Genomic DNA, 19,382 nt, shown 5'->3' on the forward strand with positions numbered 1-19,382 from the left:
AACCTCAACAACAGCCCTAGTATCAATAACATAGAGCAACCCCAATAACAATGGTAGCGAATCTAATAGCCTACGGTGGTTTAAAACTAAGCAAAGATAAAAGGGACAGCAAACATGATAAGATAGAGTCAATAATAGAGCTTTATGGCAAGACAAGGTAGAACAAGTTTAGTCTTACCAAAGGAAATAAGAGGATGGAGCATCAGCAGCTCCGGTGACCCCCCACCGGCAAGGACAGAACAGGCAGAAGCAAAGCTGAGCTAGGGTAAACTTGCAGAGGTTCCAACAGCGGCTTCCGGTGACGTCAGCGCGATCCCCGGTGACCAGAGGCACGGTGGCGCAGCTTGCGACAACGGCGGAGGCGTACCAGCTCCCCCTCCTCGCGAGACTCTCCTCTCTCTAGCCATTGTGTTTCTCTCTCTCTGAGAGCTCCTCTCTCTCTCTTCGAAGCCCCATACCTGCAGCCGCGACAGCAACAACGAAGCTCCCCTTCCAGCGGTAGGGACGGTCTCCAGGGACAGCACCTCCTCTCTCGTGCATCTTCCTTTCTCCTTCCCCCATTCCCTGTTTCGAACTCCTTCTCCCTCTCCCTACCTGATCCGCAGCAACGACGGCGACGTCCAGCCTCACCGGTGTCACCCCCTTCTCTCCCTCTTCTTCCTTTCTTCTCCCTCTCTGTTTTCTCTCGCTATTTTTCTTTCTTTCATTCTCAGCAGGGTATGTGTGTGTGTTAGGAGAGGGTTAGGGTTTAGAAAAGGGGTAAATGGTAGTTTAGGTATTTTGATAAAATTAAAGGGTATATATAAAATGTTTCAAAATATCTTGAGATGTTACAATTCTCCTCTTCACCTTCCTCACCCCACCACCTCCACTGCCACCAACATTACCACCACAACCACCATCAACACCAACACCACCACCACCAACACCAATCAACACCAACACCAAGAACACCAAACAACAACAACACCATATCACCACAACCACCATCAACACTAACACCACCACCACCACCACCACCATCAAGCCCCTCACCGTAACCCTCCACCCCTCACCCCACTCCCTCACCCCCTCACCGTAACTCCCACCCCTCACCCCACCCCCCTCACCCCAACTCCCTCACCGTAACCCCCCACCCCTCTCACCCCCTCACCCCTTCACCGTAACTCCCCACCCCTCTCACCCCTTACCCCCTTCTTCATCACCACTTACCCATTAACTCCCAATTTCCTTCTTCATCATCAAACCTCTTACCCCCTTCTTCATCCCCAAGCCTCTTTCTCTCTCCCTCCCAGTAACCCTAACCACAAAATAAATAAAAAATTCAGCAACAACATCAATCACAAAATTAGCAACAATCCATCATCAATTGTGTATATGTTCTTCAAAAATTAAAAAAAAAAATAGGAAGAACGAAGAACAGATAAAGAGAAGGGTGAATCAACAATGGTGAAGCAACAACAAAAACAAAAATAAAGGCAGGGGCGGCGCGGCGGCGGGTTGGAGGCAGGGGCTGCGGCAGGTTGGACGCAGGGGCGGCGCGGCGGCGATTTGGACGCAGAGGTGGGCGGCGGCGGGTTGGAGGCAGGGGCGGCGGGTTGGACGCAGGGGGTGAGGGGGTGATGGAATGGGGTGAGGGGGTGGGAGTTACGGTGAGGGGGTGAGGGGGGTGAGGGAGTGGCAACTGATAAAGGAGGAAGGGAAATTGGGGGTGGGTTTGGGGTGAGGGGGAGAGACGAAGAGATGAGGGGGTGGGTGGGGTGGAGTTTTATTTTTTTAAAATATTATTTTTACTAATAGTTAAGGGTAATTTGGTCCATTTTATAACGTTTTGTAACGTTGAGAATGATTTTAATAAAAAAAAAAGGTCGGGGACGATTTTGATTTTGACTCCAAACCTTGGGGATGAAAAAAGTACTTATCCCAAAAATATATGAAATATGAATCCATTTCTAATAGTTAATATTAGCTAATTTTTTATTATAAAATTATTTTTTATTTTTATTTTTAAAGAATTTCGAATTTATTAATTTAAAATTTTAAAAATTAATATTAATTGAAAAAATTAATTATCTAATTAGACTCATATACACATATTATAGCTAGATCAAGGGAGAGAAATAACAGATTTAAATCAATCTACATTTAGACTTAGTTTGAATAAGTTCATAAGTAAATTTTTTTTAATTATGAAAATGTGTAGAATTAATGTTTAGCACAATTTTTAAAATTAATTTGTAATTTTTTAAAAAGTTATTTAAGTGCTTATGGAGAAGTTAAAAAATGACTTCTCTTATAAAATTTTTTTTTTTATCATTCTTCTTTTAAAATTAGTACTTTTAGAACTAAAAAATCAAATACAAAATAACTTTTTTATAAGCTATTTTTAATATAAATATTTATTATTTAAACTCCTTTTTTCAAAAGAAGCATAATTAATTTTTTTACCAAAATTAGACTTTAATATGTCAGAAGTAATTTATTGATTTCTATCCTATTATTTGAAATATTTAGCTAAACAGAAATAATATGTTTTAGAATAGAACAACGAGATTTACAGACATTATTGACAAAGACTTTTAATAATTATAAGGGTAAATATTCTATTCAATTTTGACCTATTTTTTATGAGACACACCACACTTTAATTATTCTTAAATTTTAATTAGGCCTATTTTTTTAAGAAAAATGGACAAATCTATCCCTACTATCAAATGACAAACGATTGTCTACTGTCATATAATAATACTAAATATCAACTCCAAATGATTGTAGGATTAAAAATCCCTCTTTCTACTTTTTTTTTCTTCTTCTTCCTTCTCCTTCTCCTCCTTTCCTTCTTCTTTTTCCACCAAACCCCCCATTTTCAAGATATTGGAACTCCATTTGGTGCAAGATTCTCTGCTGAAGAAGGTTTTAGAAGCAATCAATTAAGAAGCTCATGAACGATGCGAACTTCGATTCCTGCGACTGGGTTCTCATTCCAGGCCATGGACTATTAGACTCAATCGATGTTGCTCTCGTGGCGCTCCTATTGCGGTCCAAAGGTGGTGCGACTGCAACATCTCGATAAGGATGAACCTCAACAATATGGCCAGACGCTATGGTTCGTCGGAAATGATGATATCATCACCGTCAAGGGCGATGACAGCAACGACACTGTCACTTTTATGTTTGAGAGTCCAAGTACTATTCATTTTCTCAAGAAATATTGATTTCAATTTTTATTTTAATTTTGTTCGATTATATCTAGGATTTTAGATTTCTATAGTTCATTTTTCTATTTTTGTTTAATCTTTTAGTTGCTAAATTTGATATGGTACAATATTATTCTAATTCTTTTTAGAATTTTTTCTTGCAAAAAACTGTACTGAAAAAAAAAGACATGTTACATTGTTATTTTTGTGTTTGAAAGTTTAGTATTTTGAAAGGAAATAAGAGGCATGATCTTAATTCTGTAGTTGATATGAGTTTAATTGTTAATAAATTAGTACAAATTTTAGTGTTTGGTGTTTGGATTTCTTGGATTATAAAAATTTATATGCAAGAATTTGACTTTAGTGTTTTTTAATCAAGATAATGTTCAATTGTGTTTTGTTTATATGTTGAAATCTTCTGTTTATGTAGTGCATTTGTTAAGAGTTTTAAGGTTGAAGAAGAGGAGAAAGAGAAGGAGGAGGAGGAGAAGGAAGAAGAACAAGAAAGGTAGAAAGAGAATTTTTAGTCCTGCAATCATTTGGAGTTGATATTTAGCACTGTTACTTAACACATCAATAGGTAACTGTTTGTCATCCGGTAGTAAAGGTCGATTTGTCCATTTTTCTTAATGTATGAGGACCTGATTGAGGTTTAAAGATGATTAAGGTGCACTATATCTTACGCAAAAAATATCAAGGGTCGGATAAGATATTTACCCTAATTATAAAGAATAGAGCGGTGCTTAATTTTTATTATTTAATTTTTTATTACATATTTTTATATGTTTTAGTTTAGGATAAGTATTAAATTGGTCCCCTATATTTGAGTCTAATTCTGTTTTAGTTTCTAAGGTTTAAAGTGTCCTATTTGAATCCAAAAAAATTTCATTTAACTTCAATGTAGTTCTGCCGTAAAATTAATGTTAAATAATTAACGTCACCGTTTCTACTAAACCTTAATGTCCTTTCTTGAAGAAAAAGTACAAATTCGAGGGGCATATGATCAGTAGCGGATGCATCATCGTGAACCACTGGTCTTAGTTCAAGCACATGGAGAACATTGTCGAGAATTCGTTTTCTGCGGAGAAGTTTGCCAGCGGCGACGAGAACAAGGCCATCGTCACCTCTACCATGAGGAATTCTCCTCAACAACGAAAGAGTTTGGTTATATAAATTTTGCATATCTGAAAATTGAGTTTCGTTAATTATTTAACATTAACTTTAAAATAGGACTACATTGAAATTAAATAATTTTTTTTTTAGATTCAAATAAGACACTTTAAATTTTAAAAATCTAAACATAAAATATCAGTTTAATACTTTATCCTTTATTTTATTGTATTGAGTTTTTTTTTTTAAAAAAAAGCATATATCTTTTACTAGAAGAATTATCATGGATGATATGATTGAAGATTTATCAAAGTAAACCATGTGCGTGTGTGTTTTAATTTCTACTATAAAGTCACTTGAATTTATTTAGGAGTAGTGAAGGATTTGCATAATATGTGTGAGGCAGTATAATCTTCAGTTTAAATGTCATTGTTCAATGCAACCAAAAAAGGCAAACAAAAAAAAATCTGACCTACAACACCAACCAAAACATTTAAGAGTTGAAGAATAATGAATTCAAACTAAACTAACTATGCACCTCTTAATTTTTATGAGTCTGTCTAGATTAGAAAAATATCCAAAAGCCTGTAGAGGTTATGAATGTGGAAGGTGTGGATTCAAAGTCGAAGGAAGGTGCGGTAGTGATGTGATGGTGAATTAGGGATGATGGTTCAGGAAATTAGGAATAAAAAGAAATGTATGAAGATGATGAGGATGTGGGAGTTAGTGATGATGTGAAGATTAGTGATGATGTTATGTGATATTAGTTGTGTTACATTAACAGTTCAATTATTAATTTACGTTAGAAATAAGTTAGGAGACTAATATATCACCTAAAAGTCAATCTAAAAAATCAAAGAGTAATTAACCAAATCAGTCCGGGAGGATTTTAGAATTGGACATTTTAGTTTTCAAGAAAAATTAATACATAGATTAATTCTCAAGGTTTTATTCCGGCAGATAAATCAGTTCCCAGTTCATTTTTCGGCAGAATAATTACCCAAATCAGTCCCCAAAGATTTTAAAAACGGACATTTTAGTCCCCAAGAAAAACTAATGTACAAATCAATCCCCAACGTTTCTCTCTGCTAGACATAATAATCCCCGTCCAAAAATAAAATAAAATAAAATAATAATAATAATAATAATTATTATTATTATTATTATTATTATTATTATTATTATTATTATTAATTACACAATAATATTGTACTATATTTTTTGTATTTTTTGGACAAAAATAATGATAAATTTATTCATTAAATTCTTTTATATATATATATTCACTCAATAATAATAATAATAATAATAATAATAATAATAATAATAATTATTATTATTATTATTATTATTATTATTATTATTATTATTAGAGATTATTTTACAAAAAATTTAAAGTTAAAACCATTTGATATTTTTGTATTTAATATAATCAAAAGATGTCCTATGTAAAAAAATATATATGTTTGTATTAAAAAATATGTATTAAAAGAAAATATTTTAATTTGAATTTATATGAAATAAATATTTTTTAAAATAGTACATCTTTTGATTATATTAAATACAAAAATATCAATTTGTTTTAACCTTGAATTTCTTGTAAAATAATCTCTGATAATTTTATTTATTTATTTATTTATTTATTATTATTATTATTATTATTATTATTATTATTATTATTATTATTATTATTAATTACATAATAATATTATACCATGATTTTTTGTATTTTCTAGATAAAAATAATGATAAATTTATTCATTAGATTCTTATATATGTATTTATATATATATAGTCACTCAATAATAATAATAATAATAATAATAATAATAATAATAATAATAATAATCAATAAAACTATTAGAGATTATTTTACAAGAAATTCAAGGTTAAAATCATTTGATATTTTTGTATTTAATATAATCAAAAGATGTACTATTTTAAAAAATATGTTTGTTTTAAAAAAATATGTATTTAATATAAATCCAAATTAAAATATTTTTTTAGTACATAATTTTTAATACAAACATTTTTTTTACATAGGACATCTTTTGATTATATTAAATACAAAAATATCAAATGATTTTAACTTTGAATTTTTTATAAAATAATTTTTAATAATTTATTATTATTATTATTATTATTATTATTATTATTATTATTATTATTATTATTATTATTATTATTGATTGATTGACTTTTTTTGGTGACTGAACATAACACAAAGAAAAAACACCTAAGAGAAAGAGTAGCACTCCTCTCTAATAATAATGTCTAAATTATTAGGGGGTTGTAACCACTCTAGGTACACCTGCTTGTTTAAAGCAGCAGTCTTAGCCATTAAATCAGCCGCTCTGTTTGCTGTACGTTGGATGAGCATTAAAGTAGCTGTCCAATTGCGCTGAAGCATCTCTTTGATTTTGCCAAGCAGATCAGAGTCATTCGTAATCATGCTGGTTGTGCCTCGCGAAACAAGAAGAAATGCATCAAGATTATCAGTTTCACATATGACCTCTTTACACTCGCAATCCCAAGCCATAACAAGCCCTCTCCAAATAGCATGAAGCTCACAAGAGAGAACACTAGAAAGAGGTATACTGGCAGAACAACCTTTCATCCAAATTCCCATGATGTCTCTAATAATACATCCAAAGCCCGCTAATTGCCTATTTTCAAAAATGCTTGCATCGCAGTTCACTTTACAGACATTCATTGGAGGTGGTTCCCAGTTATATTGCAAAGAGGAAGGAATAATATGTTTTTGGTTGGTAATAACCTTAGAGAAATCGCGAGCAGCATGTTGAACTAAGTGAACAATTTTCTCCTTACTCCATGGATCATCTTGATGGAAGATGTCATTGTTCCTATCCCTCCAAATCCACCAAAAGGCCGCTGCAAAGAGAAACTCATTTTTGTTGAGGTTAGAACGAATCCAAGACACAAAATCCAAACTAGAGTCCTCAGCGGTCATTCCCAAATTTAAGCTAATCCAAATCTGACGAGCTTTTTGGCAAGTCCTAAAGCAGTGGTTAATATCCTCTAGAGCAAGATAACATCGCTGACAAAAATCAGAAGTAGCAAGACCTCTTTGAAACCGGTAACTAGCTGTGGGAACTCCGTTGTTGAGACAAAGCCAGAGCAGGCACTTTATCTTCTCCGGTATTCTCAAGCGCCAAAGCCAAAGCCAATTTTCATTATCGTTCCAGCCAAATTTCTTCTTCAATAGCCATTCATACCCGCTTTTAGTCGAGTAGGTGAGAGTATTTGAGTTTGTCCAAAACCAACCTGTTTTATCTCCTGCCTGCTTGATAGGATCAAAGAGCATCAAATCAAGTTTAACTTCTTCCGGAATCATTGTGCAAAGAATATCCCACCGGCAATGTCCATGGTACCAGACATCTTCTAGCTTCAAGTGAGAATCAGAGATGTGCACAAAAGGAACCAAAGGAGCTAGCGTTCCACATGGTCGCCAAGCATGATACCAAAAGGATTGAGACATCCTGCCTGTACACCAATCAAAACCATCACGAAGCTTTTCTATTGTCTTATAAATCGCTCGCCAAGTGCTTGAAACATTATTAGAAAAACTGGATGAAAAGCAAGACCTCCCAGATAAATATTTTGCCAACATAATTCTTACCCAAAGCTTATCATTATTATGCAGTAATTGCCAAACAAGCTTTCCTAATAAAGCAAAATTTACACACTGGGTATCTCTAATTCCCAAGCCTCCATATTTTCTTGGAGTGACAACTTTGCTCCACTTGACATAATTTAAGCATCGCTCCCCCACCTTTTCCTTCCACAAGAATTGTCTAAGCACAGAATCAATCTTTTGACAAATCAAAGTAGGAAAAAGAGTCACTTGCATCTAATAAATAGGAAGAGAAGAAGCAACATATTTAATTAAGCAAAGCCTGCCTGCTCTGTTAAGGAGCCGACCTTTCCAACTAGCCAGCCTATTCTTGATCTTCTCTAAAGAGTCCGAAAAAATAGACCTAGCAGCTCGAGGATGATTAAGGTTCACCCCCAAGTATTTGCCTAGGTCACTAGTAAAAGGAATATGAGAAACACCAGACAACATTTCCTTCCTTCTATTAGAGATATTTCTAGAACAAATAGCTTTAGATTTTTCAATGTTAACCTTCATACCTGAAGCTTTGCAGAACAACTCTAAGGTGTGCACAACATTCCGAACTTGATTTTTCTTCGCTTTATAAAAAAGGAGGAGGTCATCTGCAAACATCAAGTGAGAAACTCTAGGTCCTCCTCTAGAAACAGCCACACCATCCCAAATACCCTCGTCAACTTGTTTGGAAATGAAGCACGCCAATCTCTCCATGCACAAAACAAATAAATAAGGAGAAATTGGATCTCCTTGCCTGAGCCCTCTGCGAGGTTGGAAGCTGTCCAATCTATTCCCATTCCAAAGGATGGAAAGATTTGAAGCCTGAACACAATTCATTACAAGCCGAATAATTAGAGAAGGAAAGCCAAAAGTGTCAAGAGTGTGCTCAAGAAAATTCCAATCAACTCTATCATAAGCATTTTCTAAATCAATCTTAAAAGCCATAGCTCCTTTTCTAGACTTTGTCCGCTTAAGAAAGTGAAGAACTTCTTGGGCCACAATAATATTATCAGGCGCTCCTCTACCATGTATAAACCCTCCCTGAGTTGGGCTAACAATCTCATCCAAAAAAGGTCGTAATCTATTAACCAGCACTTTAGTCACTAGCTTATAAATTACATTACAAAGGCTTATTGGCCAAAAATCCTTCAATCTAGTTGGAGGGTCGCATTTAGGGATAAGAACAATCAAAGTTTCTAACAAAGAATGGCTTAAAGTCTCCCCTAAGAATGCTTTCTGAACAGTACGCCACACCTCATGACCCACCACATCCCAATATTCCTTGAAGAAAAAAACTTGAAAACCATCCGGCCCAGGAGCTTTGAACGAGCTCATATTATCCAGAGCTTCTTTAACCTCCAACATTGTTACTGGTTTAGACAAATTATCACAAGCATCCTGGCTAAGTGATGGCATAGGAATTTCTCCCATGCAATTAACCTCAACAGGCTCAGTAGAGCAAAAAATATTTTTGAAAAAATGAACGACCTCTCTTTGCAAAACTTCCGGATCATCAGACTAGGACCCATTACTGACCAGCAACCCATGAACCTTGTTAGATTTTCTTCTAATGATGGTTTGCATATGGAAAAAGCTAGTATTTCTATCACCATACCGAACCCATTGATCTCTTGACTTCTGGTACCAAAGCAATTCTTCTTGGGCCAAAACTAGATTATACTCAGCTCTCAATTCTTCCTCTTTGTGCTTCAAAATCGGATCATCGTCAGCCTCCATTTTTCGTTGAATACAATTCAAATAAGCCTCCAATTCTCTCTTTTTAATAAAAATATTGCCGAAGACCGTAGAGTTGAATTCCAACGAAGCTTCTTGAACCCCCAACAACTTCCTATGGATGCCAAAGTCTGTACTATTCCAAGATTTCTGAACAATGGCCTTGTAATCAGGATGCGTTGCCCATGCCGCTTGGAATCTAAAAGGCCGGTTTTCTTTTTTGATAGGAACTCCTTGACATCGGATAAGTAGGGGACAATGATCAGAGTGGGAACGGCTGAGAACTTCAACAAAAGCTTCTGGAAAAAGAAGACGCCATTCTGCAGTACAGCAAGCTCTATCTAATCTCTTTGCAATTTCTCTGTTTCCTTGAATTTTACGGAACCAAGTAAATCGTCTTCCAGAGGTTGTCAGATCAAAAAGACCACAAGAATCTAGAGTACTTGCAAAGACACTACTGCAAGTCGAATAGTAATTACCCCCCTTCACCTCATGAACACTCAAAATATCATTAAAATCCCCAATCACCACCCATGGGTCCTGAATGCACAAACCAATATCAAGCAGATGACTCCATAATTCTACTCTATTAGTGGCTTGAGGGCTGCCATAAACCGCACTGCAAATCCATCTTCGTCCACCACCATCAATTTCCAAAGTTACACATTGATTCATAGCCCGAAGAATTTTACAAGAAAATTTTAAATTAGCAGAGAGGAACCAAATTCCTCCCTTATGTCCAACAGCATCTACAATCCCTACAGGATAATAGCCTAATCTCCCCCAAAATTCTTTCATAGTTTCAAACCCAATATGAGTTTCCACCAAAATAAAAAAAGTTGGTTGAAATTTTCGTACTAACTCCTTACAGTGTACCCAAGACATCTTATTTGACGCTCCCCTTACATTTCAACTAATAATATTTAAATGGTCACAATCCATAAAAATAAATTAAATAATTGGAATTTATAATCATTCTACCTCACGTTGATGGACCCCTGTCTCCAATTGTCTTCTGGTGGACTTGCGTCGCAGAACCATCATTCTTCTGTTGAGGTTGGTTCTCCAAGTTTGTTGTTGCACTAGCTTTATCAAGCTCTTTTTGTACTCGAAAATCCGTTGACAATGCTTCAATAGGTGAGTTTTGAAGCGAAATAGGACGCTGCCTTTTGTGCCCTGCTTTAAAAAAAGGAGTACTCTGATCCTTGAAAGCCACCTGAGTTGTTCCCAAAGAGCCAAGCGTGGATGGAGGATATTTCTTTTCCTTAGGCTCCACCTTTGCATTTGATAAAGACTTCACCTTTGCATTTGATGAGGATCCAGCATGCATTTTATTATACCCAAAAGAAAATTTCTTACTCACCAAATTGGAGCATATTGCTACATTGACTTTTTTTGGCACTACATTGGGGCCTTTACCCACTTTTTCCTTGCCTTTTCTACTAACTGTAACCCATTCATCCTCTTTTGCTTGAGTATCCCTATCCATGCGTGATTCTTGTAAATTATCATGCACAAGACCCGCTACTCCATGCTTCTCCATAATTGGAATTGATTTGGCATTAATTCCAAATTCAAAAGTTGAATTTTGATTTTTTACTGGGATTTGACTACCTTCTGCCGTTTTCTCATTGTTATCCACCGAAGACAGTGACGGCAAATTTTTCTCCTTCACCATGGTTTCCTTCCCAATGTCATTGTTGTTCTCTTTCGCACATTCTCTTGTTACATGCCCAAAGCAGCTACATTTTTCACAAATTAAATTCAAGTGCTCATATTCTATGTCATACATATGACCATCAACTTGAATCTTTTTTATGATTGGAAGTCCCAAGTTAATTTGCACACATGCTCTTGCATACTTTCCCCTCTCTGCAGACTTGGTAGCTAAATCGATGCGGATCGGTTTACCAACAGCTGACGCAATCATTTTCATGGCTTTCTCTTGATAATAGTTAATGTTTAAACCTGTGATTCTTATCCAAACCATGGTAGATTCAAAAGTGTTTTCACAAGGTCTGAATGAAGAACTCCAAGGTTTAACCGCAACATAACTACCAGTAATCATCCACGGTCCTCCAAGGAGAACTTTTTCTCTATCCTCCAAGAGATCAAATTTAACTAAGAAATAGCCAAAACCGACATCTAATACCTCATATCCTCCTTTGGTTCTCCAGACTCCTTTAAGCCTGTGCGTGATGGCCATATAGCTAAAGTTTTTTCCAAGTACTTTGATCACGATGGCATCTTTGTAGGGCTCTGCCAATATCTCCTTTGCTTCTTCAGTGAACGTCACAGTTGGTATCTCCGAATCGCCTTGCTTACCAACTACTGTAGCCATCTTATCCCCATCAAGAGAATCAGCAACCTCCAAAGCTCTCCTTGTCGAGGCACCCACAACTTTATCTCTGAACGATATCCACTGACCTTGAATCTTGATATTGTCTCCTTTAATTCCCTCCTTTTCACCTGATGCATGCTCACCTCCACTCTCCCCCTTATTGCTCTCGCCGGCATGGCCGACTGCCTCGCTATGTGCCACCCTCGAAGACTCTCCCCCGCTCTCTCCACTCTCCATTTCAAAATTCAAAATTTATTATTGATTGACTATATATATATAAAAATTTAATGAATAAATTTATCATTATTTTTGTCTAAAAAATACAAAAAATATAGTACAATATTATTGTGAAATTAATAATAATAATTATTTTATTTTATTTTATTTTTGATGGGGGGACTATTATGTCTAACAAAGAGAAACGTTGGGAATTGATTTGTACATTAGTTTTTCTTGGAAACTAAAATGTCTGTTTTTAAAATCTTTGGGACTGATCTGGGTAATTATTCTACCGAAACATGAACTGGGGACTGATTTGTCTGCCGGAGTAAAATCTTAGAGATTAATCTGTATATTAATTTTTCTTGGAGACTAAAATGTCCGATTCTAAAATTCTCATAGACTGATTTGGATAATTAGTTAATATCAAATTAATGCGATTAAAATTTTGAGTCAAATTAATATACTAGTTAAATTTAAAAAACTACTCTGAAAATGTAGTCTTCTAACTAAGCTTCGTTTTCCTGAGGTTTGTTTCAGGTGTGTTGTTAGAGCAAAACATTCTCGAGGTCTCTCAATATATATTGATGAACTTCATGTCGGTAGCCTGTTATTGTTACAAGGCACTTACATATATTGATTAGTACGGTATTTGATGTGTAACTGTAAATGTTTCTACTCTCCTGATACGTTTTGATTTCAAGAAAACCTTGACCAATGACCAATGACCAATGACCAAAGAATTGTTATGTAATTATGATAGACTAGCTAGACGACAAATTGACCCAAATTGACATCACAATCCCTTTCTTTTTCGTGTATATGTACTATTTCATTAGATTTGTTTTTGGTCCCTTAGAACATCCACGGCGGACACAATAATAACTAATATTTTGTTTTTTTCTGTAAATATCTGGATAAATGTTACTCACAGGAGCTAAAAATTAATTGAGTTTAGTTAACAAGTGTCTATAAAACACAAATTAAAATTATTATTAATAAAAAATTTTAAATATTTTATTTTAATAGACGTATAAAATTATATTAAAAATCAAACTTTACATAATCGTTTTTATAATTTTTTATTAGTAACTTTAATATATATTTTTAGAATGAATATTAAAAAAAAAATCTTAAACGATTCCTGACAATTATCTCAAGAGACAACGAAATCTTTAACCACAAAAAAAATATCCTTTTCAGTTTTTGAACTTTATTTTTATAGAATTAATTAGCCCATGTATCAGTATTTTTTTTTTTTGCCATAAAAACTAATTAGTCCCATAAAAATAAAAATCAGAGATTAAATTGAGTATTTTTTTATTTGGAGCTCTCGTAATTCCTTCGAAGTAACTCTTAAAATTAAAATCCTTCCCGTTATCAATAAATAGGCGCAGTAAAATAATCACTGCACTACACTTTATACTTTAATTTGTACTTGTAATTTATTGGAGTGCTTTATGTTGAAGAAATTTTTTTTAATAGGTTTTATTTTTTTTGGTCAAATGAATTGAATAGTCTTTAATCCTAAATATTACACTTATGTTTTACACATCTATATAATACACTCACACACATTACGTAAGTACTATAAATTTTTTAAACAACATCCAACTTTAGCTGAAATTTATATTCGAATGCAACTTACAAAAGACATATAGATATGTCATGTGTGTTAGGCCTTCACTGTTTTTCCGATAGGTTTATGTTAAAGAAAAATGAAACAAGAATAAAGCCAAGATAAAATATCCAAAACAGGACGCAAAATTTGTGGCGAAAGTTAGAGCAAGATGTTAATATTATTGATGACTTGATGAGAGCAAGGCGCAACCCTACTTGGACAGTACTTCTCTTTTGTAAGTTAGAAGAGTTATTTTTTAAGAGACAGTGGGTAGGGAAGACTGAATAATAAGGTTAATATTTTTTTAATTGGTAAAATTATTAAAAAACCACTTATATTAGAAATAAAGTAAGGTTATTTAAGAAATTTCAAACATTCGGGGAATTATTGGGGATGGGGCAGGGATCCCCGCTCGGGTCCCCGCGCCTGTCTCGGGAGAATTTTGCTCCCCATCCCCATCTCCACGGAAAAAATTTCCCACCAACGGAGCTCTATTCGGGGCAGTCCCCGCAGGGATTTCCGCCTCTTGGAAATTTTTGACACCTCTAAATGATGACATGATTCAAAGAGTTGGTTTGTGAAGAGAATTAGAAAAAGAATGGAAAAGCAAAGTGGAGATTAAAGGTGAAAAAAAGACATAGAGAAAAGAAAGGAAGAAGAAGTATTAATGAGTGGACGAGTGAGTTGAGTTGTTCCTAAAATACTTGATGAGAAGTGGAGTAAAGACGTGACATGAAACCGTTCAGTCTCTTGGGCGAGCCAACTGTTGCTTAGCTATCAAAGTAATTATTGCTATTCTAGACACTACACCACCCAGAAGGCCAGCACCACCCTCGCGGTCGTAGACACTACACCACCCAGAAGGCCAGCACCATCCAGCGGCGCCCCAGCGCCACCAACAGGACTGATCTGGCCACCCGCAGCACCGTTTGTGGCCACCCATAGCAGCACTGCTGCGTTTCTGGCCTGGCCACCCACAACACATCAGCCACTGGTTGGCCCTTTTCCAGTGCTATTCCTTCTTCCCATCCACTTGACTTCAGGTTTGATTTTCTCTCCTTCTATGTATCTGAAGCTAATTAGACATATTGCGTTTATAATTATGAAATAGTTAGGTTTTGATTTTGTTAATTATAATTTATGTGATTCTGAGTTGCTGGATTTGTTTAGGGTTTTGTTATTTTCTTATTAATAACTCTGATTCTGTGCTTCTGAGTTGCTGGGTTCAAATTTGCTTGTTTTGCTTAGTTCAAATTCTGTGATTCTGTGATTCTGTGATTTTGATTCTGTGATTATGTGATTCTGAATTGATTTTTGGTTTTCTGCACTTATTTTGCTTGTTTTAAAATTTTGTTAATAATATTGATGAGTTACTGTGCTTGTTTACTGATTTTGTTAATTTGAGTTTTTTGTTTTGAGTTGATTTTGTGATTTAATTTATTAATAATTCTGATTCTGTGATTCTAAACTGCTGGGTTTAATTTATTTTTGCTTGTTTTAAGTTGATTTTGTGATTTATTTGTATTCAATTTCCGCTCAATCTATTTGTTCATTGTTGCTGATTGTTGTTCATTGTTGTTCATTATTTGTTCATTGTTGCTGAATGCTAGTAATTTTATTTTGTTGTGTTTCTGCTTCTATTTTTTTAATTATTTGTTCATTGTTGTTCATTGTTGTTGATTCCTAGTATTTGTTGTTCATTATCTGGTATTGGTCTTTGGTAGGATATAAGAAGAGAACTTGGAATCAATATAATTGATGAACAGAAGGTGCAATTGTCTAAGGTAATTGGTCTTTCTACACATGTCTCGGTTGCGGCTTTTAGTTTCAAGAGAACTAGGTGGGCACAATGTATTTATATATTGCCTGCATTTTTTTGTGAGAAAGTGCATTTCAATTGCAAGTTATGAAGTTCTCTGTACTATGAAAGATGTCTTCAACATTCTAAATATACTGATATAATGGTATTAAAAATAGAAAGGAAGAATTTTATTGTTTGTAATATACCTTTAGATGTGTTATTTTCTTACATAATGCAATGACACTTCTGTTAGTCTTTTGTTATTTTGTGTCATTTAATAGAGTTAGTTCATTTGTTTTACTACATTTAGGAATTCCTTGACATGTTTGTGAAATTGTGATTCTGAGTTTCATTTATTTTAATTTCTTTTGTCGTTGAATTTCATTGAATCAAGACTTTTGTTAGTTATTGCATATTTGTGTTATATGATTTTAATGTTATAATTTTGTGAAATAGTATGTCAGTCTTTTCTTTGAGTTGATTGAAAAAACTGAACAAACCGAACCAAATCGAACCGCAGTTTAATTAAACTATTGGATCAGATGACTTTTCTCTAAAAACCGAACCAAACCACACCGCAAACACCCCTACTCCCAGGTACATGACACAAGATAGAAATACAATCAAATGATATCTGAGATCATTCTTAGCTTTTCTCTCAGTGTTTCTCTCAGCCTTTTTCTCTCTATGGCTCTTTTTCAATGTCTCTCTTTCTTGCCTTTTACCTCTCAAAGAAAATACAGAAAGATATACATTGAAACTGAAATACAAAACTGTAAAACATGAAACAGATGATGAATAACAGCATTCACACTATGAACTGAACCCAACAACAGAACTCAAGACTTTGTTCTTCATCTTGGCAGAGTGCTCTCGTTAGTGTAGGTGCAATGCTTCCAAGACTTCAAACTCAGTCGTGAGGTTTCATGCACAACTCTCTACTCGGGTTTTCTCTCCTCCAGTCCTAGCCCCCAAACATTTTTTTTCTTTTGTACCTTATTCTGAGTCTTGGCTAGGGTTTTTCTCAAGTCAACTTCTTGGATTTTGAGCTTTGCTAAATCATCCCTTCTCTTTCTTCAACCAACCCCTAAATTAGGGATTTCAAATATGATTTTCTTGATTAACCGAGGTCAACAGAGCGGCAGAGATGATCTTCCTCAGTGATAATCCCAAATCCAGACCTTTGAAAATGTGCTTTGGCTCCAAGTAACATTGTAAGCCATTGATTTTCATCAGAAGTAATCAGACACCACTTTCTTCATTTATCCAAGAATGGTGTTGCAGAAAGTTAGAGAAGGAGTGAAGAAATTAACATGCATGCAAATGGAAATAAATCACCTTTATCTTCTGACTTAGTTTAACATGCTTTGATTAGGGAGATTAGACATTTGCTTTCTTGATTTATTTTTCTCTTTCTTTCTTCTCTGGTGAATGAACGAAAAGGAAGAAGCATTCTCTCTCTTTCTTCTTGAATTTGTCCGAAGAAAGCTTGTGAGAGTTGGCTTTGGTTTGATTCATCTTGGATGAGTCAACTTGGGCTTGGATTGGCTTGACTTCCCGCTCAGCCCAATTTGATTTTTTTTGTTTCCAGTTGGTTTGGGCTTCTGTTCCATCATCTGGGCCTGCAACACTTTAAATAAAACATTCAAATCCAATTGGGTGTTTAATCTAATAATTCAATGTTTGTCATCATCATTTAAGTTAATTTTATTCTTAGCTCAAAAATCTCTCCCTTGATGACAAACATGTGCTCAAAGAGATTTAAGTAGACATGATTTAGAACACTTCCCTTTGATGCTTTCACTGGTAGTTTTGATGTGCTCCCCCTTACTTTCTTAATGAGTGCTCCCCCTGACTTTATGCTCATCTTTAGTTTCCTGTGCATAAACTTCCATATAGAGAACACACATATTTGTAAAAAAAAAATTTAATGCAGCAATTTCAACAGCTTGAAGGGATTATTCAGCATTTTACTAAACTGAAGCAATGAAATCAAGCACTATTCCATAAATCCATGAAATTGGACTTCATTCAAATACCAATTTAATTGATCCAACAGTTAAGAATTTCAAAAATCTTACATCTATACTTCGTTTTTAGAAAGTAGTGCATTCATCTTAATTGCTTTACATACAACTTCACATACATGTATCAAATAAAAAATAACCAGTAGAAACATAAGCGACCATCGTAAATCAATAAGCATTGTCAAAAGAAGTCTGAACTATAAGCAGCAAAGCATTCAGCAATCACACTGTCACACTGTCAGTCATACCACTACCACTACCACTACCACTACCACTACTCCTACTACTACCACTACTCTCCCTTTTGTCATCAAGGAAGAATATAGAATCAATTTGCAAACCTGCAAGAAGCTGTTAGGGTTCAATGTTTAGAAAATTAGATAAAATGAAAGGAAAGTAAATAGTAGTTAATTGTTTACAGTCATCCGGAACAAAATAGAGTTCAAAACAAACTACGATTGTTCAAAAAGACAATTATCCAAATACAGAAATCAGCAACATGAGACATCCTCAAGCATCTGAACCATCCTCCTCAGAATCAGTAGCGTCTTCAGGGTCAGTGGCCATAGTATCATCCTCATGGATGTTTTCAATGAATTTCATGAGAACTGCCACTTTGTCTTTGAACTCTCTGAGGAAGTTTTCCTGCTTGGCAGCAAGTTTCCTCTGTTCTTTGCTTAAGATAATCAGATGGTTTGATTGAGAGACAAACTCCTGGACAACATCTTTCACCACTCTATATAGAAGTGATTTATGTCCTGTGGAAGCCGAAGTCCCCAAGGCAGAGGGATGATGAGATTCATCAAGCTTATAGTCATCATCATCATCAAGAACTACCTTTTCAGTCCGAGTAGGCCCCTTTTTCTGCTGTTTTACTGAACCACCTCCTTTTAGATATGAGTATCTATTTTCATATGACTCATTTGACAAGTCGACACCAAAATGTTCAAAAATACAAGTTAAGAACATGCCATAAGGAAGAGCCTTATCTTTCTCACTTCTTATGCAATCAAACATATGCCTTACCATTAAGTATGCAAAAGAAATTTCAGATTTTGTGAGAATAGCATATAAAACCATAGTATCAAAGAAAGACACCCTTTGATATGAACCGCTTTGAGGAAGAATAATATGGTTCACTATACGATGCAACTGAGCACGAAGATAACCAAGGGCTTTGTGAGTTGGTGTAAGACCATCAATGAGAGAGATATTTTCACACACTGCCAAAGCATCTTTATAGAAAACACCCAACCCCTCATCCCATTTACCATATGTATAAGCACAAGTGCCAACATCAGTATATTTAAGAGCGTCACTAATGGATTCATCATTCAAAACAAGGTCACGACCTTTTACATATGAGTGAATGCTGCCCTCATGGTATGACCTTTTTTATTTTGAAAAGATGGTCCCAGTCCAGAAAATGAAGATTATCAGCAAAAATAAAACATTTCTTTTTTAGGTTTGGTAAATTAGCTAGAAAAGTTGGACAGATGGTACGATGAACGACAACACCCTCATAAAAATCATGGTTCATAGTAGAGCAAAACCAGTGAGGGTTGTAGTTATAATGAGAAGTCAAAAACTGTGATTTGTGTTCAAAAAGATCAATGGAAGGTTCCTTAACCGATTTGAGAGGGAGATAAGGGTTACCTCTTTGAGGACGTTAAGGAGCTAACCTAGGCTTAGGTCGTGAAGGTT

At 35.0% G+C, this 19,382-nt stretch overlaps 1 protein-coding gene across 1 annotated transcript; it reads right to left on the minus strand.

The window, feature by feature from the left end:
* Window positions 1-9,453: 9,453 nt before the first annotated feature.
* On the minus strand, window positions 9,454-10,467 carry LOC148547406 (uncharacterized). Its single transcript, XM_088495426.1, has one exon. It carries the CDS (start codon window positions 10,465-10,467, stop codon window positions 9,454-9,456), a length of 1,014 nt encoding a protein of 337 aa, XP_088351552.1.
* Window positions 10,468-19,382: the final 8,915 nt, after the last annotated feature.

This window comes from Arachis ipaensis, chromosome B8, assembly GCF_059453495.1.
Source record: "Arachis ipaensis isolate K30076 ecotype BB chromosome B8, ASM5945349v1, whole genome shotgun sequence".
Lineage (NCBI taxonomy): Eukaryota > Viridiplantae > Streptophyta > Magnoliopsida > Fabales > Fabaceae > Arachis > Arachis ipaensis.

Coding starts and splice junctions, on each gene's coding strand:
- LOC148547406 (XM_088495426.1), bottom strand. CDS start 10,467: ATGAAAGAATTTTGGGGGAGATTAGGCTATTATCCTGTAGGGATTGTA.